Source organism: Rhinolophus sinicus, chromosome 3, assembly GCF_057876585.1.
Source record: "Rhinolophus sinicus isolate RSI-liver-muscle chromosome 3, RSI-T2T, whole genome shotgun sequence".
Lineage (NCBI taxonomy): Eukaryota > Metazoa > Chordata > Mammalia > Chiroptera > Rhinolophidae > Rhinolophus > Rhinolophus sinicus.
This window is the reverse complement of record NC_142503.1, coordinates 103,413,410-103,439,477: the sequence shown is the minus strand read 5'-3', so window position 1 is coordinate 103,439,477 and position 26,068 is coordinate 103,413,410. Positions and strand designations below refer to the sequence as shown.

General features: G+C 39.3%; 1 protein-coding gene and 1 pseudogene across 11 annotated transcripts in view; both read left to right on the top strand.

Annotated features, from left to right (window-relative positions):
* NEO1 (neogenin 1) overlaps positions 1 to 26,068 on the top strand; it is a 213,162-nt gene that overhangs the window by 67,979 nt on the left and 119,115 nt on the right. For all 11 annotated transcript variants that reach the window (XM_074328259.2, XM_074328253.2, XM_074328255.2 and 8 more), the window contains exons 4-5: positions 4,465 to 4,618; positions 17,274 to 17,410. In XM_074328259.2, the coding sequence (XP_074184360.2) occupies positions 4,465 to 4,618; positions 17,274 to 17,410 (291 nt within the window). The remainder of the gene's footprint in view (positions 1 to 4,464; positions 4,619 to 17,273; positions 17,411 to 26,068) is intronic.
* Positions 1,132 to 2,056, top strand: LOC141570458 (nuclear ubiquitous casein and cyclin-dependent kinase substrate 1 pseudogene; annotated as a pseudogene).

Here is a 26,068-nt window from a genome sequence, read left to right as displayed (position 1 = left end):
TAGCTCTGTCTTTCGTCAAGCCTCCCCACAGTAGGATACTTCTTACAGTTTTGTTACTTCCCTGCAATAAATCCTTTCTATAATTAGGTCTTTTTACTTGTAAGAAGCAGAGACTCCCTCAGGCTGGTTCATATAAGGGATAGAGTGGTTACAACACAGCCACTCACCACACACCGGGAAGCAAGAGTTCCTGGATCTTTGTAATGCTCCCCATCTAATGTAAACTCAGCTCCTCTTTCTGTCTTTCCTTCTCTTGATGGGGTCTCCCTCTTTCTGCTCCTCCTTATTTTCCTCATAATCTGTTCTGTGTATTTTTTCTCAGCTGTGTAACATCTTCCCCTTAACTTCTGTCACTTGTAGTTTCTTCATGTGTCACCTTTCAGCTTCTATTCCCACTGCTTGGTACCTGATTCTTTCCACATGTCTAATGTTGAATGTGAGTCTGTGAGCATTACTGGACCATCCCCACGTTGTGTGGGCCTATGGATGGGCTTGCAAAGCGAGACCAATGCGATGAGTAGTGAGTGACTCTGTAGGGTGTCCCTGATGGGACGGGAGCTGTGTTTTCAAATGCAGTTTCTTTCTTTGTCATCATCGTCTCTGCTCTTGTCGTTCCTGTCCCAATGTATTCTCAGCTCAGCAGCCAGTTATCTTTTAAAATGTGTACTAAATCATGTCACATCTTTGCTCAAAACCTCCTGACGGTGTCCCATCTCAGTGTAATGGTTAAGGTCCTTGGCAGGTAACGCTTTATACAATCTGAGTGCTACCTGTCTCTCCCACCTGTCTTCTTCCATCTCACACTTTTCTCTCCCTCACTCTGTGATTGTGGCCCCCTGTGTTTCCAGGACTCCAGACGTGCTCTGTCTGGCTTTAGGGCCTTCCTGCTTACCATTTTTTTCTGCCTGGAGTCCTCTTCCCTCAGATATCTGCCTGACTCTCTGTCTTACCACTCTGCTCAGATACGACTCTCAGGAAAGCCTTCTTGACCACAGCTTAAAATGGCAACCTTCCCCACCAGCTCTAGTGGGGAAGGTGCAGCTTTGGTGCATTTTTGGCTGGTTTGATTAATCCATTTTGAAGACATGTGGGAGGGGGTACTTGTCTGATGATGGAGCGCTGAATCAGTGAATGGTGGAGTTTGAGAAGGCAGCAGCTCCAGGGTTTGGCAGCCGCGGCCTCCTGGGCCCATGTAGGGGTGAGGCCGAGAGTGCGGGGACGGGGTCCTGGCCTTTGGCGTCTCAGCTCGGTCCTGTTTCAACAGCAAACGTGTCTCGGCCTGTCAGAAATAGGAAGGTCGTTGATTATTACAGTTTCAGGAATCTGATGATGCTGATGAAGATTATGGAAGAGATTTGGACCCTCAATTCAGTCATTTTCCAGAAAAGCTAAAAATAGGAGGAATTCACAGGAAGATAGTAAGGACTCAAAAGAAAAAGATGTGAAGACCGAGAAGGATGATTCTCACTGAGCGGAGGACAGTGACAATGAACGAGAAGATCACAAAAATGAGCACCAGCGATGGCAGGCAGCCTCTAAAGCAGCTTCTAAACACAGAGAGCTGCTCATGGAAGGTGTGGGCCGTGAAGAAGAGGATGAGGCACCTTCCGGGAGAAACGTTCTGGCAGTGATGGAGGTTTTCTAATGGAAGACAACGGTGACAGTGGCTGTGGCAGTTCAAAAAAAGAAAAGCAAAAAGATGGTTAAGAAGCACAAACCTGAGAGAAAAGAAGAGAAAATACTCCAACCCAGGTTATAGGCTAAAGTGACACCAAGTCCTGTGAAAGGGAAAGTGGGTCGCCCCACAATTCCAAAGAAGAAGATAAGGAACCGGAAAGCCCTTCAGAAAAAGGAACATGCGAGCCCTCTACCTGACAAGTCTGGGGAGGGAAGGTCTGAAGACGAAGCCCCATCTGGGGACGATCACAATCGATGGTGGTTTGGCAGAGATTCTGTTTCTAAAAAAGGGAGAAAAAAAGAAAAGCTACTTAAGATAGAACATGGTTTTGGCAATGGCTTGACTCATGGGCTTTCAATGCTTTTTTCCTTTTGTTGAAAAGAGGATTTTCTCTACTTTTTTAAAAGAAAACTACTGTATGTTTAATTTACTTTTTTGTCTATTGGTCTTCTCTTTGCCATCACCCTCTCTGTCTCCCCCTTTCCAACGAAAGCCATGTCAAATTAATCACTGGATTGACTACTTCATTTTTTATTTTTAATAGAAGATATACCACAGTTGTAAAGCAGTAAGACTTGAGATGAACACTATGGAAATTTGCTTTTTTGCTAAATGGTAGCAAGTTGAGCAGTAATCAAAAAACAGGTTTTAGTTAAAAATTATTGCTTCTTTCTTTACTTGGACTTTTGAAAAAATCAATTATCTAATACAAGTTTGTATATTTGTATATGTAAGTATAGATGTCTGAAAAAGTCATGACTTTAAACTTCCACTGATGAGGCAGGTGGGAGAAAAAGATGAATTCTGAATTGTTACTAAAAGTATTCATAGTTTTTACTTTGAGCGCAGGGCAGCGAATGGGGTGACCTGGCCTTGTTTGAGGGTGTGGTTTTTCCTCTTAATGTCGTCACTTTTTGTCTCAGAGACAGAGCCAGTGATCTTTCGTCTTGCTACAGTCTTTAAGGATAAAAGACAAAAAGGGGGGCACCAAAACTTAAATAACTCTTGATTTCCTACTTCATTCCCTAATGATTCATGTTTTAAAATATATGTGTATCTATTCTGTTTCTTGGATAAAATTTTATCAAGGGTCAAAAAACCCAGAATCCTAGAATTTAAATGGCAAGATCTATGCAGCACAGTGGATTTCTTCTCAAACTGACAAAGTTTAGGTTTTAAGCAAATAAAGTACCAGTTAATGTGAAACCCATTCACAAAGAAAAACTGCCCAAAGCACAACAATTCCCATCCTACTCCCCAGGCTTTCTTCTTCCCCTTTCATTTTACTTCAGAACATACTGTCGTCTGACACAGTACATATTTTATTTGTTGTTTCTCCCCATTAGTATGTAAGCTCAGTGAGGGCAGAGAACTCTGTCTGATGCCAATAATGGTAACTGGTAGAAAGAGGCCAATAAATATTCAAATTTGTTTCTATCAAAATTCAAATAATTCAAGGTGTGTATGTGTGTGTGACAGAGAAAGAGAGAGAGAGAGAGAGAGAGAGAGAGATTTTGCCACAAGCAGTGTCTTCCAACCTACTTCTTCACTTGCTTCAACATGGCAGAGCTCATATTTCTTCTTTATACCAGGATAGCATTCAAGCAAATCCTCTAAACCAGATCCACGGAAACAAGATTCGCAGTGTCCAATATGAGCCACCACTCAATATCTGCAACAAAAACAAAGGACCAAATGTTTTGATTATTTGAACTTGTGCCAAGCATAGCCTTCTTGAATAATGCAAACTGCTGATCTATAGAATTTTGGGGAAGACATTGTTTTTGGTATGTTGTTTATGAGGCACGGGTGGGTTGATGGCAGCCATAGAAGCATGTTTTATGATTGGTTACAGAGGGGAGAGCAGGTTAATGTCAGCCCTAGGAGCAAATGATTCTGTCTGTTGTTGAATGGCTGACTTTTAAAGCCTGAGGCTGTCGCTGATTGGTTGGCTCCAAAGGCATGTTCACTGAAGCGAGTTGTCACTGATCTATTAGACAATGTTTACTTGTTACCGTGGCTACAGAACTGTCCTTTGGTTACACAAGTTTAAAGCAAGCTATGGTGGTGGTTACTATGGCTATAGAACGTCTTTTCCTAAGAGTATGGGGACAGAAGTCACATCTCTTTGCCTGAGAATAGTCTTTTTCCTCAAAACTTAGCACTAGAAATATAACCCCCTCAGTATATAGAGAACCCTATCTTTTATCCCTAAGGGCGTGGCTGTTTCATATGTCCGTAAAGGACAACTGTATAAAGTGAACACACATAGTGGTCGCCTGATAGTTGTGCCATTATAAAATCAGAGGATTGACAGACGAAGTGAACAAGTTAAAGAGGTGAAACTTGGAAAGCTTTTAAGAAGTAACATGGATACAGGGAAAGAAAGGAAACCTCTTATGGTGAGTGGGGAGGATGCTGCTAAGAGCCCTGAGCCTGCTCAATCTTTTCTCTGTTTGCACCACTCAGGAGGCATTTCCTTTTTCCTATTTTTTAAAGGGAAATGTTCATGTCAAATCTCCCTCAGTTAACTAGTACGCACCTTGAAGACAGGACCTGTAACTTACCATCTTTAAGGCCCCAGAGAGCCTAGCGGAGCACTTTTGCACATAGAAGTTATTTAAGAAATGTTTGCTAATTTAAAGGGAATTTCCTTATGTCATTTTTGCCAAAAATATTTTGTTATATAAAGCCACAGAGACTGAGTAGGAATTTGCCATTCCTCGTTATTAAAGTGGTAAAGTGCTTTCTTAATCATTGCCTTTTATTTAAATGTTTGTTTTTAGATCCTGAGATCACATCAAACTTGGTATTTTTGAAACAACCTTCTTCCTTAGTCAGAGTCATTGGTCAGAGTGCAGTATTGCCGTGTGTTGCTGCGGGACTTCCTGTTCCAACCATTAGATGGATGAAAAATGAGGAGGCACTTGACACAGAAAGGTAATATTGTCTGCCTAAAAGCCTTTTCCAGCCTTAGCTGGAGACTTGGTCTAATCTTATTTGGGACTGTTGATTAATAAAAATGGTTATCTACCTTAGTTTTATTTAAACACATCATAATGCTCATTTATCATCCTTAAAAATATGTTTATATGCTGTATATGGTTAGGATGTTTAAAGAAAAAATGCTCTCAAAAGATTAAGGGATGATTATTCCATTTGTTCTTTCCGAGCTGCAGTATACGTAGCTTAAGGGCTCAGGCCCTCCTTCCCTAAATTACTGCAAGAGTTTCTTGTCCTGACTAGCCTGAGACTTCTTACTCACTCTTACATGTATTTCGTTGATAGTAGTTTTTTTCCTTAAACGCTAAAGGAAGATGTATTTCTCATGCTTTTGTTTTTGATTCTTAAAAATGAGACCAGCCTTCTTTTATGATCACAAATTCTTCATCTTCCACAAAAGCCTTTTCTGTTAACATCCATTACCATGTCATCCATCCATTCCCTCATTACTTCCTTATGGTCTGGATAGTTTTCTCAGTTATATTCTGATAAGAGAACTAGGTGCTGGTGGTGATGGTGGTGGTTAGGTATGTTTTGTTTCCAAAACATGTTATCTTGTGCATTGTCGGATGTTTAATAACATCCCTGGCCTCTACCCACTCAATGCTAGTAGCACTCCCAAGTTGTGACAACCAAAACTGTTTCTAGGTAGAGCCAGATGTCCCTTGGGGGACAATGTTGTCTCCAGTTGAGAACCACTGTTCTAGAGCAGTCCTGTCCAATAGAAATATGATGCAAGCCATATATGTATATCAGGGATGCCACACAAATGTATACACATGACTTGTATTCATCTTTTGTTATTGGTATATATTATTACAATTTTAATACAGTTTTTCCTTTCTTAAAATGTGTATACATTTTTTGGCATCGTGTGTGTGTGTGTGTGTGTGTGTGTGTGTGTGTATGGTGTGATCAAACAATATGGTGAATGTTTAAATTAAAAAAATTTATTACAGTAAAAGACACATTGCCATTACCCACCTCATTTTGAATACACTTATCCCATCGTTCTTGCCACTTGCTGAAGCAGTTCTAACTACCCACCTCGTTTTGAATACACTTATCCCATCGTTCTTGCCACTTGCTGAAGCAGTTCTGGAAGTCCTCTTTCGTGATTATCTTTAGTTGTGCTATTGTGGTTGCCTCAATGTTCTGAGTTAATTCAAAACGTTTACCTTTCCTGGTCATTTTGACTTTGGGGAAGAGCCAGAAGTTGCACAGTGCCAGATCCAGTGAATAAGGTGGATGATGACACACTGTAATGTTTTTATTGTATAGAAATCGCCATAGCAGAAGCGATGTGTGACACGGAGACTTTCCATTGTGATTACAAAATACGGTGAATATTGCTGCCAAGTGCCATCCAATGGAAGGGCAGGGATCTTCAGTATGGGAAGTGGCGCGATGAACCTTAGTAACAGTGTGTGACAAGCTTCAACTTGTTCAGTGCTGTCAGTCGGCTATGAGTTATGGTTGAGAGGTGTGTTTCAAGGTGTGCTATAAATTATCCTCCGTCATGACAATGCTCTGTGTCACACATCTCTTCTGGTATATAGCAATTTCTGTCAAATAAAAAACATTACGGGGCAACTGGATTGCTCAGTTGGTTAGAGCATGAGCTCTGAACAACAGGGTTGCCGGTTCGATTCCCACATGTGCCAATGAGCTGTGACCTTCACAACTAGATTGAAGACAATGAGCTGCCGCTGAGCCTCCAGAGGGGCAGCCAGATGGCTCAGTTGATTTAGAGCGAGAGCTCTCAATAAGTTTGCTAGATCAATTCCCACATGGGATGGTGGGCTGCACCCTCTGCAACTAAAGATTGAAAACAGCGACTGGATGTGGATCTGAGCTGCACCCTCCACAACTGGATTGAAGGACAACTACTTGGAGCTGATGAGCCCTGGAGAGACACACTGTTCCCCAATATTCCTCAATAAAAAACTTTAAAAAAAACCAACATAAAACACATCATGGTGTGTCCTCATCCACCTTATTCACCGGATCTGGCACCATGCAACTTCTGGCTCTTCCCCAAAGTCAAAATGATTCAGGACGTGGAGGCAGCCATGACAGTGCAACTGAAGACACTCAGGAAAGAGGACTTCCAGAAAGTGGTATAAATGATGGGATACGTAAGTGTGTTCAAAGCAAGGAGGAGTAGGATTAATGGCAGTGTGTCTTTTACTGTAATAATTTTTTAATTTAAACATTCACCATATTTTTTGATCACATCTCATACATATAATTTTAAATTTTCTGGTAGCTTCATTAAAAGAGTAAGAAGTACTCCTGCACTACTAAGTACAATAATAACAATTCGCACAATGTACCAGTCAAAGTGAAATGTAGCTCTACCAATACAATGAAGTTTGTGTTTAGTGCTGCTTCACCTTTTACATTTAAATAGAAATGAAATAAAATTAAAAATTCAGTTCCTCAGTCATTCTAGCCACATTTCAAGTGTCAGTAGCCACATGTGGCTAGTGGCTAACCGTTTGGACAGAGCAGGTCTAGAGTTTCTCAGTCGAGTAATCCAAAGTTAAGTAGACAGTCTTAATTTGTATAGTTCAGTAACCAAGACATGGAAAGGGATATCTATGTGTCTAGTCAGCTTGGTGACCAAGCTTCAGTGATCAGTGGGGATAAGAGAATACAATCAGATTGTTTCTCACGTGTTCCGTTGGCAAAACTGATGGTATCATCTCCAGTAGCACCTGATTTCTTTCTCAGCGCCCATACAGGCACAACTTCTGCCTGTATTTTAATTCCTTTCTTCCCACTCCTTTCCCAACTAAATATTATGCAAAGAATTTGTAAGATTTCAAGGGAATTTTTTTAACTTATGCTAATAAACGTAGGGAACATTAAAATAGGGGATGGAAATGTCAGCCTTTTAGAGAAGAAATTTTTATTAGCTACATATTAGAAAAAAATCTTTATCAGAAACAGGAAAGCTGAAATAGGTTATTTTAAAAACTTTAATATTTTATTATTATAGAAGGAAATTCTGAAGATATATGAAATATAGGAGTTACTTTCTTATATAAGAAATAAAAGTGAGGAGTTCTATGGTTCTCACTTGTTTATTCAAGAATCATTCCAACAAATACTTATTGACTACTGATTGTTAGACACTGTTCTAGGTACTGGGAACAGAGTAGTGAGACAAATAGAGTTTTTTTGGTCTTAAGGACCTCATATTCTAGTGGAGAAGATTCAGATAATCGTCATATAAACATATAAAATTTCAGCTTATGATACGTGCTGTGAAGAAAACTAAGACAAAGTATGTGATGGATGCCAAGAGAGGTACAGGTGAATGCTGTTTTATACAGTGTGTTAGATAATTGTTTTACAGGTCTCGGACTGGGGTCTAGGTGGGTCAGAGGTACAGGGGTCCTGGAAGGAATGTACCACATTTTCCTTTCAGGTTACATCAGATTGTTACATTTGATTTTATTCAAAGATATTTCTGAGGGGAAGTGTTTTTATTTATTAAATGTATTGAGGTGACATTGGTTAGTAAAATTATATAGGTTTCAAGTGCACATTTCTATAATACTTCATCTATTTATTGCATTGTGTGTTCACCACCCAGAGTCAGTTCTCCTCCCATCACATATATGGCAAGTGTTTTTTAATTAAACCAAATGTAGATATGTCATGGCTAGTAATATTCTTCTGAATTTTAAGGATAAATCAGGAGACCTTTAAGATTGAGTAGACTATTTTCTACCTTTATTTCTCTTCTTCATACTTGGGTTATGTAGTAGAAAAGTTGGAGAAGCGTTGCTTGATATATCCCTGTCTCGGGAAGTTTCAGAACAATACAAGAGTAAGACAGTGTTGGTGGTGTTTACATTGGTATTTATTTCCAGACCCTCACACGGTGCTTGGCATGTAACAGGGCAGGGAGCATGGTGACCAATTTATTGTGGTTGAATGCTTGAATGTAATATAGGAAAATGTAAGTGAATGGAACACAGAAGTGCTTCAGGTTAGACATTGGTAATTACTCAAAATATCTTTGTTTCAGCGGAGCATTATGTGCTACGTACATGGACCTTAGCTATTTATTTAGACTCTAAATTGGAAAGAAATTTAGAAATTGGAAGAAAAAAGTGGCTAGAAATCCAAATAGTACTGGCCCGGCTCTAGTAAAAATCTTAAATTATTAGACATCTTTCTCTATTATTAATCTTAAGACATCTTTGAAAATAAATATTTTAAAATATTATCACAGCTTTTATAAATGTCTTAAGAATTGATATACTTACTTAATCTTTGATGAAATTTGTTCAGATTCCTATCAAACATAACTATTGAAGGGGTGGTGGTGGAGGAAATGTGTCCCATTCATTGAGTAGTTTTATTTTAAAGTTTTTAAAGGGAGAGAATCCATAAAATAGAAATGCTAAAGTGCAAGGTGATTGATAGCAAAATGTAATTTAGTAATCAAATAATGTTATGTTTGAGGAATGATAGATCAGAACCCAGCCGCAAAGGAACAGGTTATAGTTATAGAAATGCTTAATGTTATTAGAATTGACAGTAGTAGAAAAATTAGATTACTTAAAAAACAAGTGGAGAACTTCCTTTCTAGGAAGATGGAGTAGATGTATTTTTCCCTATTCTTCCCGCTAAGTACAACTAAAAACCGTGGAAATTATATATAAAACAACATAAGAATCTAAAAGGTGGAGAGAGGAAGATTGACTGGCTAGGGAACTTGGCACCCAAGGAACAACGTGATGGTACGTTCCCTGAGTTTTGTTTTTGCTTCATATAAACCAGCTTAACTTGAAGAAGCTGGTAACCTGAAAACACCAACAGGTACATACAGAAAAGCTCTAACAAAAAAGTGTATTCTGTCTAGCCAAAGGACCAGGAAAGGGGCAGCCTAGTGAGACAAAAACTATCCAACTATAATCCCTCCTGTTCCAGCCAAACACCATAGAAGACACTGGCTCCACCCTCCCCCATGCCAGCAAAGGCCAAGTGGGAAGCCTAGACTTCCATCCTAGCCACGTTGTAATGAGGTCCCTCAGCTTCCCTGCTGCATGAGGTCAGAAGCTAAGGAGGGAGCCAGGACTGTCATCCCAACCAGGCAGTGTCAGTAACCACGTCGGGGAGCCTGACTTTCATCCTACCCCACAGTAAGAGACACCTCTTTCCTTCCCTATGGGGATGGTATCAGAGGAGGACTAGTGGAGTAACTTTCACCACTGTGTGGTATTGAGCCACCCCTAATCCTTAATCCCCACCCCCACAGCGTCAGTGACTGCTGGGTGGGCAGGAGTAATAGGCGCTTTTGCTGCACCCAGCCAGGGGGCAGTATCATTGGAGGCCTGATAGGGAGCCAGACTCCCAACCCTGCTAAGGAGTAATGAAGAGCCCCCCTGCCCCTTAGGGGTTAGTGGAGTGGGGAACTTGGACTTCCTCCTTCACCTGACGGTGAGGAGCGGGCACTTCCTCATTCCTCTGCTACAGCAGTGTCAGAGGCCAGCTGGAGCAAAAGGCTTAGTGAGATCCAGTCTCACAACATGATACCCCACATAACCAGATTTCAATTGAAAATCACTTATTGCACTAAGAACCAGGAAAATCTCAAATGAGAAAAGACAACCAATAGATGCCAACACTGAGACAACAGATTTTAAAGCAAGCATCATAAAAATGCTTCAGTGAGCAATTACACACACATTGGAAACAAATGAAAAAATAGAACAGCTCAGCAAAGTAATAGTCTCCTCAAAGAAACAGAAGATTCAAAAAAACACTAAATGGAAAATTTTGAATCTAGAAATAAATAATCAAATTTAACTCAGTAAATGGGCTCAGCAGCAGACTCAATGGGACAGAGGAAAGATGCAGCAAACTGGAAAAAAGAGAGAAGATACAAATGATCAGTATTAGGCCTAAAACGGGGAATGCCAGTACAGAGCCTGCAGATATCCAGAGGATAATAAAGGAATATTATAAACAACTATACACACGTAAACTTCACAACTTAGACAAAATAAACCACTTCCTCCAAAATACAAACTACCATATCTAACCTAATATGAAATAATTTGAATAGCCCTCTAACTGTTAGGGAGATTGAATTTGTAATTATTAAACTCCCCCAAAAAAAGAAGTCTTGAGGCCCAGATAGTTTCACTACAGAATTCTGCCAACATTAAATGAAGATTTAACACAAATTCTATATAATCTCTCCAGAAAATAGAGGAGAAAGAATTAAAACTAATATTACCCCAATACTAAAAATAGACAAAGATAGTACAAAAAAGGAAAACTACAGACCAATATCCCCCCCAAGAATATAAACAAAATTCTTAAAATATTATCAAGTAGAATTCAGCAATATATAAAAAGCATGTATACCATGACCAAGTGGGGTTTATTCCAAGGATACAAGACTGGCTTAATGTTTCAAAATTAACGTAATACACCATATTGACAAACTAATGAAAAAACCTACATGATCAAATTAATCAGTGGATAAAAAGCATCTGACAAAACTCTGCTCTCATTATTTTAAAAAACCCTCAGAAAAGAACATCTAAAAAAAATAGAAATAAATAAAACCCTACAGCTGACATTATGTTTAATGCTAAAAGATAATACTTTCCCCTTAAGATCAGGGACCAGTGAAGGAAGTTCATTGTCATAGTGCTGGACATTTTCACCAGTTCAATAAGGCAAGAAAAAGAAAAGGCACACAGATTAGAAAGGAAGAAATAAAACAATTCCTATTTACAGATAATATGTTTGTCTACATAGAAAATCCCAAAGAATTCACAAAACTTCTTAGAACTAAGACATGAGTTCAGCCAGGTTGCAAGATACAAGATAAACATAAAAATTAGTTTCTAGATATTATCAGTGAACATGTGAACACTAAAATTACAAATACAATAGCATTTACATTCACTCACAAAAAATTGAAATAACAAAACCTGTTCGATTTATATGCTAAAAATTAGAAAATGCTAGTAAAAGAAATCAAAGAAGATCTAAATAAATGGAGAGACACGCTAGGTTCATGGATTGGAAAACTCAACATAGTCAAGATGTCAGTTCTCTTGAAATTGATACACAGATTAACTCAATTCCTGTCAAAATCCCAGCAGTCTTTTCTATATAGACAAGATTATTCTAAAACTTATATGAAAAAGTAAAGGAACTGAAATAGTTAAAATAATTTTTTTTAAATGAGACGAATCAGTCTACCTGATTTCAAGACTTGCTATATAGCTACAGTAATCAAGACTGTATGGTGGTGATGGAGAGATAGACACATATATCAATGAAAGAGAGAATCCAGACAGACCTATAGACCCACACAAAAATGCCCAGCTAAATTTTGACAAAGGTGCAAAAGCTATTTAGTGGAGGAAAAAGCCTTACGAACGGCAAAATACAATTTTAGAAAAGAAACAAAATCAGGATCTAGGGCTAGGCCAAGGGTTCTTAGATTTGATACCAAAGGCACAATGCATAAAAGGAAAAATTGAAAATTGGATTTCATCAAAATTAAAATCTTGCTCTATGGAAGACCCTGTTGAGAGGATAAAAAGGTAAGCTACCTAGAGAATATATTTTCAAACCTTGTCTTCAACAAAGGACTAGTATCTAAAATGTATAAAGATCTCTCAAAATTCAACAGTGAAAACAAGCATATAATCCAACTAGACCATGGACAAAAGGCATGAATAGATGTTTCACTGAAAAAGATATACAGATGGCAAATAAGCACAAGAAAAGTCATTTAACATCATTAGCCATTAGGGAAATGCAAATTAAAACTACAGTGAGATACCACTAACATACCTATTGGAATGGCTAAAATTTTTAAAAAGTGATAACACCAAATGCTGTCAAGGGTGTGAAGAAATGGGATCACTCTGATATTGCTGGTAGGAATGTGCAATGGTACAACCTCTCTGACAAACTGGTTGGCAGTTTCTTCAAACACTTAACCTTGCGACTACCATATGATTTAACATTCACACCTTTGGGCATTTATCCCATAGGAATGAACTTATGTTCACACAAAAACCTGGCCATGTATATTTATAGAAACTTGTTTTATGATAGCACCAAACTGGAAACAACCCACAGGTACTTCATGGAGTGAATGATTCAACTGTGGTCTGTCCCTACTGTGGAATTACTTCTAGGCAATAAAAGGAATGAACTATTGATCCGTGCAACACCCTAGATGAATCTCTGGAGAATTATACTGAGTGAAAGAGGCCAATCTCCAAAGGTTACATACTGTGTGATTCTATTTATTACATTCTTCTTGAAATGACAGAATTACTGAAATGGAGAACAGATTAGTGGTTGCCAGCCTTTAATGAGGGGAGTGGGAGCAGAAGGGAAATGGGTGAGGCTGTAAACGGCGGTGGTGCTGGAAGTCCGTATCAGTCTTCTGATGTTGTGTGTAGTTTTATAAGGTGTTGCCACAGGGAAACCCAGTAACAGGCACGTGGGATCTCTGTATTATTTCTTAGACCTGCATGTGAATCTGCAGTTACCTCAAAATGAAAAGTTGAAAGAAAAAATATGAGAGAACAAATTTTGTGCCAGAGAGTATGTAAGACGTAGCTTTCACCGACACTTCCTGTTGTGCTGTGTCTGAGTGTCTAAGAAGTTCCTTTGTGCTCTAGGTCTTACTAGTTAGTGTCTGTCCTCTCCAGCACTTATGGATCCTCTTTGCAAATGTGCCCTCTCCATTGGCGCCTTCCCTTTTGCCCCTAAAAAGGCTTACCTCTCTCCCACTCACATAACACACAGAAGACCCAGGGTAGAAAAGCAGTTGTCCTCTTGCTTTCCCCTTCACACTCACTGCCCCAGCCTTTACTCTTCTGTCGTGCGGGAGACCCTGCTCGCTGCGCCATTTGTCATGCAGGGAAGCCTGTGGAGGGACCCTGCTCGCGCTCCCCACATAACAACGCAGGACACGGTGAGGCCAAAAAGGAACACCCACGGAGCCATAGATGGGGGAGTCATACCACTATATTCTCTCTGGAGGCACTATACTCTCACTGGAGGCTGGATCCACACTGTCCGCAAACCGCCATCCACGCTTGCCAGCCCAGCCGCCATCTTCTTGCTAGCCCCCATTCTTTCTCTCTCTTTCCTCCTCTCTCTTCTAGCGTAGCCACAGCAGTTATATTAGTGGCCAATGGCTCACTGGTTACAGCTGACGGCCAACTAGCCACAGCTGATGGCCATGCAATCACAGTTGATGGCCATTTACTACCCGAGCCAGGCACCTGTCTATGTGAGGCCGAGAGCCTGGAAACTACTTTCTGGGGCTCTGCCCCCACATCTTCTTTGACACGTGTTTCTTTCTCAGTTTCTCTGTCCAGTCATCTATCTCCTCCTAAATATCTCTGAAATCCATCTATGGTGCTACCCCCTTGTCGTGCAGGGAGGCCTGCAGGGCCTCTGCTCCCGCTCCCCACATAAGAACGCAGGACATGGTGAGGCCAAAAAGGAACACCCACGGAGCCATAGGTAGGGGAGTCATACCACTATATTCTCTCTGGCGACTGGGTTGGAGACACAGGAAGCAGGAGCCACACGATTCTCAACCCTTATTGCGCTGCTTGCAGGCTCAGCCACCATCTTCTTGCTAGCCCCCATTTTTCTGCTAGTGTAGCCACAGCAGTTATATTAGTGGCCAATGGCTCACTGGTTACAGCTGATGGCCAACTAGCCACAGCTGATGGCCATGCAATCACAGTTGATGGCCATTTACTACCTGAGCCAGCAGTTTTCTGTGAGGCCAAGAGCCTGGAAACTGCTTTCTGGGGCTCTGTCCCCACACCCCTAATTCTAAGCTACTATCAACTGTCCCTTTAATCACTGCAGTAGCCTCTTAATTGTTCTTCCCACCTGTAGTCTGGCCTCATTCCAAATGCATCTTCATGCTCCTGTCAGACCAGTCTTTTCAAGTCTCATCACATCACTGTCAAGCCCCTACCCACTTTTTAAAATGCTTAATGGATTTCCAGTGTTTTTAGCTTAAGGACTCAGATTGTTAAACTGGCTTTCAAAGCCCGGTGTGGTCTGGCTCCATCCTCATCTTTCTCTCCTTCTCTCTTACCCCTGCCTCACTGGTTAGTTTCAGATCCCTCAATGCAGCGTGATCCTTCTGCCACATTTCCTTTGCACGGGCTAGTCTTTCTTTCTGAACTCTCTTTCTCCCCCTCCTATGTTAGCTCCCACTCGCTCTTCAAATCTCAGCTCAAGGATTACTTAGGTCAGAAACATCTCTCTGTTCTAATTTCCTGATAGGTTCTTTGGATTTACCACTTTGTAGAGTTAGCATCATTTGTGTCTTTCCCACTGAGCTGCACGTCAGCACTGACTGTGTGTTTGCTCACGGCTGCAGATTTCCCCTGACACGTAGGTACACCAGTGGGTATTCGCTAACGGAATGAGTAAATCCCTCTCCTTACCCTCATCATCCAGCTCTTTGAAAGAGTGGTCAATACTTTTTGCCTTCTCTTTACCCCTGTCATTACTGCTATTCATCTCTTTCTCTTTAATTCTGGACCATTACAGTAACTTTACAACTAAATTCCTGCTTCTAATCTTTCTCCCCCTCCTCTTGTTTCTTCACTAAATCTGATCATGTCATTCATCTGCTTAAAAGCTTTTTCCCTTTGGCCAAAAAAAATAGGTCTGCTTAGGACACCAAGTTCTCCTAGACTGGCCCCAGCTACTCAGTGACACACACACACACAGACACACACACACACACACACACACTTTATGTTCACCACACTCAGCTTAACTTGGTCCATTGACCATGCATACTTTTTCACATACTGTTTCTTTTGCCTACGTTTTTGAAAATTGGAGTTCCAAAGGCTTGCTTGCCATTTTACTATAAGCCAGCATATAGTTATGTGAACAGGTTAAATGAATTCTAACAAGCTAAAGGGTACTCTTCCTCCCTGGCTTCTTTTAAGGGGAATAACATCAACTCCATTAAGAAAGATTGACTTTTACTGTACTGGCCCTCAGATATGGCAAATAAGAGGCATAGCAAATATTAGGAATATTTTTAGTATAATTATTAGATACTAATTACTGTGTCTCCATTTCAAAAGTACCATACCAACTAGTATTTCAAGTTATATTCCTCTCAGCTGGGTGTCATATATTTTTGTTGCTGATTTCCCATTTGTGAACATTTGTTTTCCATTTCTGAAGCTTGGTGGTGATTTTGTCCAAAGGTACAATATAGGATTTTAATGTTTGTAAATGTTTCTTATTTTGTCTTATCTGTTTATTTTACCTCAGTCATTCTTGCTCTCATCCATTATATGTGGTCTTGCTTCTCTGTCGCATCACATAAAGTTGGGATTTGACGGCATAATTAAGATCTTTGAAATAGGAAAGCCACTTAAAGTTTAGTAATGACCTTGAATGGTATATTTTGGAGAAGTTACTAAACCTGATTCTGGTTTTCCTCCTTCTTTGTCCAAAAACGTAATCTGGTTTATCAGGTTCAGGAAGAGTAATTACCAAAACTCACAGTGTACTGAAATTTAACAGGATAGCACTTTACTTAGGATGAGAATTATAAATGTGGCCCAGATTGAATAGTCTTTACCTCTGATTTATCCCCTATCAGGAATTCTATATGAAAAGCCAAATTATAATCAAAATATTTTTTGTTGAGCATAGCTACAGATGGGAAATGTAACAATATTAAGATTTGAGAGCAAAATCTGCCTATGAAAAACAGTTCAGACGTAGAACCTCAAAATAAAAATAAAATCGTAACTCTCCAAACTCTCCAGATTAAACTTGTTCACTAAATAAAAATTTGATCGGAATATTGATCTGTGATTTCGTCTTCCCTGTTATGGGATCATTTTACTTTCTCTGTAAATATTCTCTTTAAATAGACGTAAACCGCTCTGTGGAGTTGGGTTTGTAATGATCAGCGTCCATGTTGATAACGGCGTGATGGTGACTGATTCATGCCCAGTCACCACACCAGAGAGCTGCTCTCTGGCAGCGGTCATTATCTCTCCCTTCCCTTCCTCTTTTCCTCCCTTTCCGAGCCAAGCCACCAGAGGAAACACTCAGTAGGTACTGTGACTCCCACCCCCCAACTTACTGTTTCTGATCTGACATTTTGCCCCCTCTATGAGTCATCTCAGCGTGCATAGCTGTGGTGGAGTGACTCTCACAGAAGTCAAAATTACATAATTTGCAAAGAAAAACACCAAAAACCCACAAAAACCTGAGCAGAGTAGGGAGGCAGGGACAGAATGCGGGAGTGGAATTGGTCACAAAAGTGATATCCCTTTGGGACTAATCATAGGTGTCACAGATAATTCATTATAACATTTTGATTTGTATTTGTGATGTTTATGCATGAAAAATATGAGCAAAGCAAACTGTATTAAATTCTGATAATTTTATGTAGTCTCTGTCCATTTCTAGTCATATAAGTAATAATACTGCTGACGTGTTTTCTGTTTTATGTGGAGAACTTCCCAGGTGTTGTTTTCCCAGTTCTGAAATGTGTCGATGTTTTTTTACGCAGCTCTGACAGACTGGTATTGCTGGCAGGTGGTAGTCTGGCGATCAGCGAGGTCACTGAGGATGATGCGGGGACTTATTTTTGTCGAGCTGATAATGGAAATGACACAATTGAGGCTCACGCAGAGCTTACAGTGCAAGGTATGTATTTCCTGTGCAAATAAACATCCTGTGTACTTTATGGGTTTGCCAGCTGTTTCATATGAATGTGAGAGAGAGCATCATGGTGAAAAGCCTGAGCTTTAAACCAGACTGCTTGGGTTCAAACTCTGGGTCTTATTTTTCCTAGCTAACTATCGGAAATTTCCTTAATGTCTCTGAGCCTGGCTTTTCTTATCTATAAGATGGAGATAATAAAAGTACCTACCTCGTTGGGGTTATTTTGAGGATTGAAAGAGTTAGTATTTGTAAAACTCCCAGAATAGCGACCAGAATACGGTAAGAGCTTGAAGTTAGTTATCGTTATTCTCATCTGCAGCAGTAGTGTGGGACGAGAGTGATCTGGGCGTCTGGACAGTGCAGTCCACTCTTCTTGTCTTAGGTGCTTTCTCACAGACCTCTGTTCTCCGACCCAGAACCATGATCTCCTAAGCACTGGTGTTCCCTCCTTTCAGGTAAATAGTTCACCCAGGAAGGGGGGTTCACTGTGCCTCTCAGTGTAATATGGTTTCTAGTTGATGGTTTATTTCTTTCTGTTCACCTGATGCTGAGTATCACAGCATCTCTCCTTACAGGTTTTCTGGTTTAGAGTCAGAGAAAATGAACACAGCATGTGCGCATAGTCTCTTCTTTATCCCGTCTCCCTGGCCCTTCCTCCATGTGGAACTCTCCTCTGAGGAATACCTGCTAACTCTCCTGTGATTTGTCTGCACCCTTGTTTGCCTTTGCTTCAAATAAAAATCGTTAAGATTTTCTCCGTTACATTCAGGGAAATCCAGCACTGCTTGGATATTTAGGTGTACATGTTGTGATAAAAAAATACGGTGAATGTTTAAATTAAAAAAGAATTATTACAGTAAAAGACACATTGCCATTAATCCCCCTCAAAATACTCCCCCTTGCTTCAGACATATCCCATCGTTCTTGCCACTTTCTGAAGCAGTTCTGGATGTCCTCTTTCATGTCTTTACTTCATCCTCCATCATAACAAGGCTCCATGTCACACATCGCTTCTGGTACAGCAGTTTCTGTCACATAAAAACATTGCAGTGTGTCCTCATCTCCTGTATTCACTGGACCTGGCACCATGCGACTTCTGGCTCTTCCCCAAAGTCAAAATGACCCAGGACATCAAGGCAGCCATGACAGTGCAACTAAGGACACTCACAAAAGAGGACTTCCAGAATTGCTTCCGAAAGTGGCAAGAATGATGGGATAAGTGTGTCCAAAGCGAGGGGGAGTAGTCTGAGGGGGATTAATGGCAATGTGTCTTTTACTGTAATACATTTGTTTAATTTAAACATTCACTGTATTTTTTGTTTATCACACCTTGTATATATTATCAACTAGCCCCAAATTGTGTTGTATTTGATGGAATACTTCCTGATCTGTGGTTTGGCGTTGTTTCATAGTTCATAGGAGAGTTTGCTTCTCTTGGTACATTTTCTGGGTTTCAGAATGGGAATAGGGCAGCCATGTTCCTACTCTAATAGTCACCAGTGGACTCGTGTGTTTTTGATAGAAAATGTGGAGCAGACTGTTTGGGGTTCTGTGCTGGCAAAAGCATGGAATGTTTATATTCTCTGTTGCCATTTGTGGGTGGATTCATAATCTCTGAAAATCAAAAGGGCAGGCCTTGGTGTTCACGTGGCTATTACCTCACTGAGCTCAGGTGTTGCCCTTGGCTAGATGGAAGGTTGGCTGTGACCAGCTGTAGAATGACCCATTTATTTCTTTCCCTCTCTGTGGATGGAGTGGACAGATAAAATATTAGTGAGCTCCATCTTATTTGGCATCTGTGCCTCCATTAGTGGAGTTTTTTCTTTTTGTTTTTTCCGTTAATCAGGTTCTTGGCCTAATACTCTTCCATTTTCCCACCCTTGCCTCAGTTTGCTTCACTGTAAAGTACCTTGTTTTTAGCCCTGAATGAGAGGCATAGCATCTGCCGTACGTGTCAGTTGCATTTGTCCATGTGATTATTTTCTACTCTTTTGTGTTTATGCTTTGTATGGAATCTAATTGAGATTCTGCCTAGTAACTGAATTAACTGCATTTTTTAGTTATAATTCGTACAATTTACACAGTGTGTACCCAGTTCCACCTTTTCTGTGCTAGAAAAAGTGCCCTTAGATGAATACATTCTAGAAAACCGAGAAAAGAATAAGAGTAAGGAAACCCAGATAATAAAAATTATAACAAACCTTTCCTAATCAGAACAGCATCGTGTTGACCCAAGAATAGATAATAAAAAGAAGAAAATACAGATGTTACAAGTAATTATAGAACTTTAAAATATTATCAAAATGGTGATTCAATTCATAGGGAAAAGTGTTTTATTTACTAATGTCTATTGACTTTCAAGTGGAAGTAAACAGAGTTGGATCTCTACTTCAAACCAAAGCTCTAAATGTGAAAAAGTGAAGAATAAAAAGTGGGATAGTATTTGTATTATCTGTGATAGGAGAGACTATCTTAGGAAAAACAGAAAATAGCAGGTCAAGCAAAAACCAACAAATTGTGACAACAAACATATTTTCAAAGTTGTATAGAAACAACCTTGTAAATAAAGGCTAACTGCAAACAGTAGACTGGGAGAAAATATTTGTAACACATAACTGAGAAAAGGTCAGAATCTTTAAAATACAGAGAGCTTTCAGAAACAGATTTTTTAAAAAAGAAGTAACTGAAGGAAAATTGATAAAGAATATGAACAAACACTTCACAGGAGTTAATTAGCTGTTTGCATTTCTTCATCAGTAGATAGTCAACCTTACTAGTAGTCAGAAAAAGACAAATTTAAAAGATATCATTTTTCCAAACCATCAATTGGCAAAAATTAAAAAGATTTTGACCTCTAGATCATGTGATGTGGTGCTCAGAATCGAACATAATTATTAATATCATCTCTAGAATAGAGATGGTAGAATAGAGCAAGAAGCTATAGAACAGTGTAGAAAGCTTGGTACTAGGTATTGTATTCCTCAGTGACGTTGAGGTTTGAATTGGCTTCTTTGATATTTTTATTATAGGGAGCAACCAAATTCATTTACCAACCAAGTCTTATAAACTGTGCACCAATTCTCCCTCTGCAGCCTCCTTTGGGAGGATGGCTAAGGTTCTAGCTTAAGTTCTTTCATTTCTTGCCTACTGTTAAAGTAGCATTTTGTTTGCTAACTCCTCTGTTTCTGACAAAGTTTTAGATCTGCTCAGGTTATTAGTTGTACGTATGTGATTGGGAGGGCCTGCCGTGCTCTTTGATCCTTAGTAGAGGACGGGAAGTGTGGTGCTGAGTGACAGAGCTCAGATCTTGACGAGCAAAAGAACCATAGAGTTTTCCATTTTAATTTCACAGAAGTTTTCACAGAGTGCTTTATAAGTCTATGGTTGATAAAAAAAAAAAAAATAGAAAAAAACAAATAAAATGTGGTTGCAAAGGTATGAAGCTATAGAGATGTTACGAGTATCCATTGCAGAATTAGGAAGTACTTATCATTACTCTCTAAATAGATCTCCCGGGTAACTTTTTAGGTGGTAAGGTATCCTGTTAAATACTAACTTTTAATTCATCTGCTTGCTTCAGATTTCTAAACTGGCTTAGGAGTGTTTGAAATTGAGCAAAAGTTTACACCTTTGAAGAAGAAAATAGTTTCTAGGCTGGTTTCTAATTCCTGTTAAACGAGTCCCAGCTGTTGACGCCCTTACCCCAAATCAGCTGTGAACAATGAGAGTGAGAGGGAAGTGCAGGGAGATGGCAGTGCTCGCACCGTGTGTGTTGATGGGTGAGTGGGGCTGATGTGTGCGGGTGGCTGCAACGGGACTGAGGACTGCGGGAGGGGGCAGGGACGCACAGATTGGAAGAAGGCTGGTAAGTTTTATTGTTACTTCTCACTGGTGTTGCCTGGAGACTGTCTTCGCCTGACCCTTCACCACAGAAATGAGCAGCAGTGGCCCAGGCTTCCAGGGTTATTCCAAAGATCTGCCGGGCTCTGGTGACATTACTATAAACTGGTGTGGCCGAGCTGCCCGTAGGGGATAGCTTTTCTACCTCTTCTCCCCACGCGCTTCAACTCCTGGGTTGGTAGGTTTCAACCTAGGGAGACAATATGCCCATACTGTTACTGTGTCAGTGTGACACCGACCAGGGGAGTTGCCTATGGAGTGGCAGCAAGTAAACAATGGAAGCTCTGAGGTCCCTGGGGCCCTTTGCTCTGGAGCTCATCCTCCCTCCCCTGTTAAGTTCACCAGGTTGCATGTAAGTAGGGCCTGACGACCATACGTATTACTAGACAGAGTGGCTGGTACCTCAGAAGAACATTAGATTACAGCCAAACTAATCACCTGAATAATACAATTACTCAAAGAAAGACAGCTAAGTTAACATATGCCATCTAATAGAGAGTTATTAGAGGAAAGATTGACCAAGAATTAAAAATAAGTGTGATAAATACTGGGGGTGCCAAAATAATGTGTACAAGTGGACACTGGTCAACGTTGCTCAAGCAGCAGTTCGCCATAATCAGAAGTGTCTGGACGCTGATGGTAACCTCTTTGAGCACCTCCTATAATTGCAGAAGTCAAGTGTGACTTGTATTCATCTTTTGTTATCAGTATATATTGAATATTATCATTTTAATACAGTTTTCCTTTATTAAAATGCGTATACATTTTTTGGCACCTTCTGTACATTTAAGGAGATATTAGTAATGTAATATAAGAAAAGAAAACATAAAAACATAGCACCAAGCAGAAATATTAGGTATGAAAACTAGTAAAAATAAAGAATTGAGTAGACTGGATGATAGTCGAAGGTACACATGATGAGCAAATCAATGAGTTGGAAGATGATATTGAGAAACTCTGAAAATGCAACATTAAATGATAAAGAGAAAAAGCACGTAGAATAAAAGCCAAGAAGTATGAAAGTTATGTGGAGAAGGGCTTCTATCCAGATAAATAGCTATTCTAAAGGAGAGAATAAAAAGGGAGAAGGAAGTATTTGAAGAAATAATTAAGGTAAATTTCTCAAAATTAAAAACTAATAGAAGACCTTAGACCGAAGGGGCTTAAGGCCTGCTTGCTAAATATGGGAGAGAAGGAGAAACACACCATTAGACCCATTTATAGTAACAGATAATATCGAAGACAAAAAATTCTAAACGCTTCAGCAACGAAGAGCAGATCACTCACAAAGGCATAAGAATTAGGTTGCACCTAGTGTTTATCCTAAGAAATCTGACTTCAAGAGGTCAGTGGAGCATAACGTTTTTAAAGTGTTAAAGGAAAAGAACATTGACTCCATATAGAATTTATATGCAAGTAAATTGTGAGGCATAATAAAAATTCTCATACGAGTGTATGTGTAAGACCTCAGAACTTTTCCTGCACAAAGATACACAGTGAAACCCCTTTTGGAATTAGTAAATAAGACACATTCAGGAAATGCTACAAGAGGTTTGGGAGTTTTAAAACATAGTGCCCAAATCTGACAGTTTTAATGAATGGTGGGGTTATAGCCCTGGCCCTGGAGTCTGGCCTTGGAGCTATTTGAATAAGCAGAGCATGGCTGAAGCGATGCCGTGTGACTTCTGAGGCTGCTCTCCAGACAGCCGCGTCTTCTCGGGATCCCCCTCGCAGAACCCTGCTGCCATGCTGTGGGAAGCCCAGGCCACACAGAGAGGCTGGATTGCAGGTGCCCGGGTAGACGGCTCCAGTGGAGTCCACCCTTTAGGTCATCTAACCACGGGACCAGACATGTGAATGGAATTCTTGTGACAATTCTTGTGCTGTCACAAGAACTGAGAAATAGGCCGATGGAAGGGAGGAGGAACAGGCTAATTGTCTGGTAAATGCTTTGGGGGAAGCGGCTTCCTACAATGGAGAGAAAAAAAGTTGAATTTCTATGTAATAATGACCATACAAATGACCTCCGTTTGGCTCAGTAGTGACTGAAGTCTGATGAATAAAACTGCAAAGTTAATAGAAGAAAACGTAGGAGAATGATTTTGTCACTTAGGAGCAGAAAAAGATTATTTTAAACAAAACTTCGAATGTAGAAATCATGAGGTAAATCATTGATAGCTTTGATCACATCAAAGAAAAGGGTATTTTTCATGGAAGCTCAGTGATGACGAAAAAGTGAGGGGCAAGGGAAAGGTTAAATATTTGGGTAAATCTAAGTGAATATTGACTGTAAAATAATAATGTCATATGGGATTTAAAATATAATTGAAATATGCAACAAATGTATAATCAAGAGGAGGGTAATGGAGTGAGTCTCCAAAGGTTCTTACAAGTGAAAAGTGGTGAAAGTTCTGTTTTATGTTAGGGGTTGTATAAGGCAAGGATGTGTCCTATAATTTCTGTGGGAAGTCTTGAAAGATAATAGAGGAAGAAAATAAAAAAATACTCCAAAAGAAAGAAAAGAAAAGGAAACGTACAATAAGATGGACTAATAGAAAGCAAATAGTGAGATGGTAGATTTAAACTCAAGTATATCAGTAATTATAAATGTACTAACTACTCTAATTAAAAGGCAATGATTGTCAGATTGACAAGAAATTGAAACCCAAGTATGTGTTGATTGTATGAGAGACACCTTAAATATAAGAATACAGAAAATCCAGAAATTAAAAGGATGGGAAAAGATAAATCATAATAGGAAAAAATCTAGAGTAGATATCAGGCAAAAGCAAGATGTATTACTAGAGATAAAGCAGGACATTTCACATTAATAAGAGTTAATATACCAGGAAAATAAAACCATTCTAAATGTGTATGTACCTCTTAACATACTCTCAAAATATGAAAAGCAAAAACTGATAAAACTACAAGAAGTAGACAAGACAAACCCACAACCATAATGATAGATTTTAACACACTTCACTAATAAATAGGATATATAAACCAAAACAAACAAACTAAAACCACAGAAGAACTAAACAATACAATAAACTTGACCTAATTGACAATTATAGGATACTGCACCAAACAAACGAATAAACTATTTTTCAACAAGTGCCTATGAAATAGTTACTAAAATATACTGTATAGTGACCATAGAACAAATCTTAACAAATTTCAGAGAATTGAAATTATATATATTTTACCACTAGGGAATTAATGTTAGAACTAGTCAGAAAAAGGAAGACTTCCTAGTGTTTGGAAATTAAGTGAATCACTTTGAAGTAATCTATGAGTCAGAAAAGAAATGATGATGAAAATTAGAAAGTAGTTTGAACTAATAAAGATATGACCTATCAAAACTTAAGGGATGCGCAGAGGAAATTTATAGCCTTAAGTAGAAGAGAAGAATGGCTGAAAAATCAGTGATTTAAATATCCACCTCAAAAAGCAAAACAAAAAAAAAAGCAAATTTAATACAAAGAAAATAGAACAAAGGAAATAATGACGAGCAAAAATGAATGAAATAGAAAACAAACATTAAAACAGACAGTTTCAGCAAAGCCAAAAGTTGGTTCTTTGTAACGAATAGCAACAGTGATCAAGTCCTGACAAGAGTTATATAACTTGGCAAAGTTTTATTTATTTAGATCAAGAGTTGTCAAACTACAGCTGTACCCAACTGTTTGTTTTGGTGTACTGCCTGTGAGCTAAAAATAGTTTATGCAGTTTTAAATAGTTGAAAAGTGTAAGAATGTTTAGTGATATTTGAAATTTTTATGAAATTCAGATTTTATTGTCCATAAATAAAGTTTTATCAGCAGCCAGGCCCAGTCATTTATGTACTGACTTGGGCTGCTTTCATGCTGCCACCATGGAGTTGATTGTTAGTTGTGAGAGAAACACCATGGTCCACAAAGCCTAAAATAGTTACTATCTGGTCCTTTTCAGAAAAACTTTCAACCTGTGATGTAGACTCCATGGAGAACTACTATAGATCAATCATGTAAACAAAGGCAGATTAAACCAGTAGAAAACGGGCAGGACTTGAACAGCTACCTCCCAGATCTCCAGGTGGCTACTAACCATTTGAAAGTGATTGTTACCTCTAGTTTTCAGAGAAATGCAAATAAAAGCCACAAGGAGATACCATTATACTCCACCAGAGTGGCTAAAATTAAAGAGAATAGCAATCCCAGAGGTTGGTTACAGGAGGAACACTGGGGACTCTAATACACTGATGTTAGGACTATGCATTGATACGCTCACTAGATACTGTTTGGCAGAATCTCAAACTGCACATATTGGATCTAACGATACAATGGTTGTATTTCTAGGAGAATACTTATCAGAAATGTATAAATACATGTACCAAAAAACATATACAATGATGTTCTCATCAGCTTTATTCACAGTAAATCAAAACTGGAAACAATTCAAACATCCATCAACAATATAATGGATAAATAGTGTTCTAATAATACAATGGTATATTATCAACAATGAAAATTGACAGACCAGTGCTACATTCAGTAACATCGATAAATCTCACAAGCACCATTGACAGAAAGAAGCCAGGTTGCGTGTGTACACACACACACACACACACACACACACTCACACTCACACTCACACTGTATGATTCCATTGTTTATAAAGTTCAGAAATAGGCAAAAGTAATCTGTGGTTTTAGAAATTAGGATAGTGGTTACTTTTAGACGAGCAGGGGAGTGACTGAAG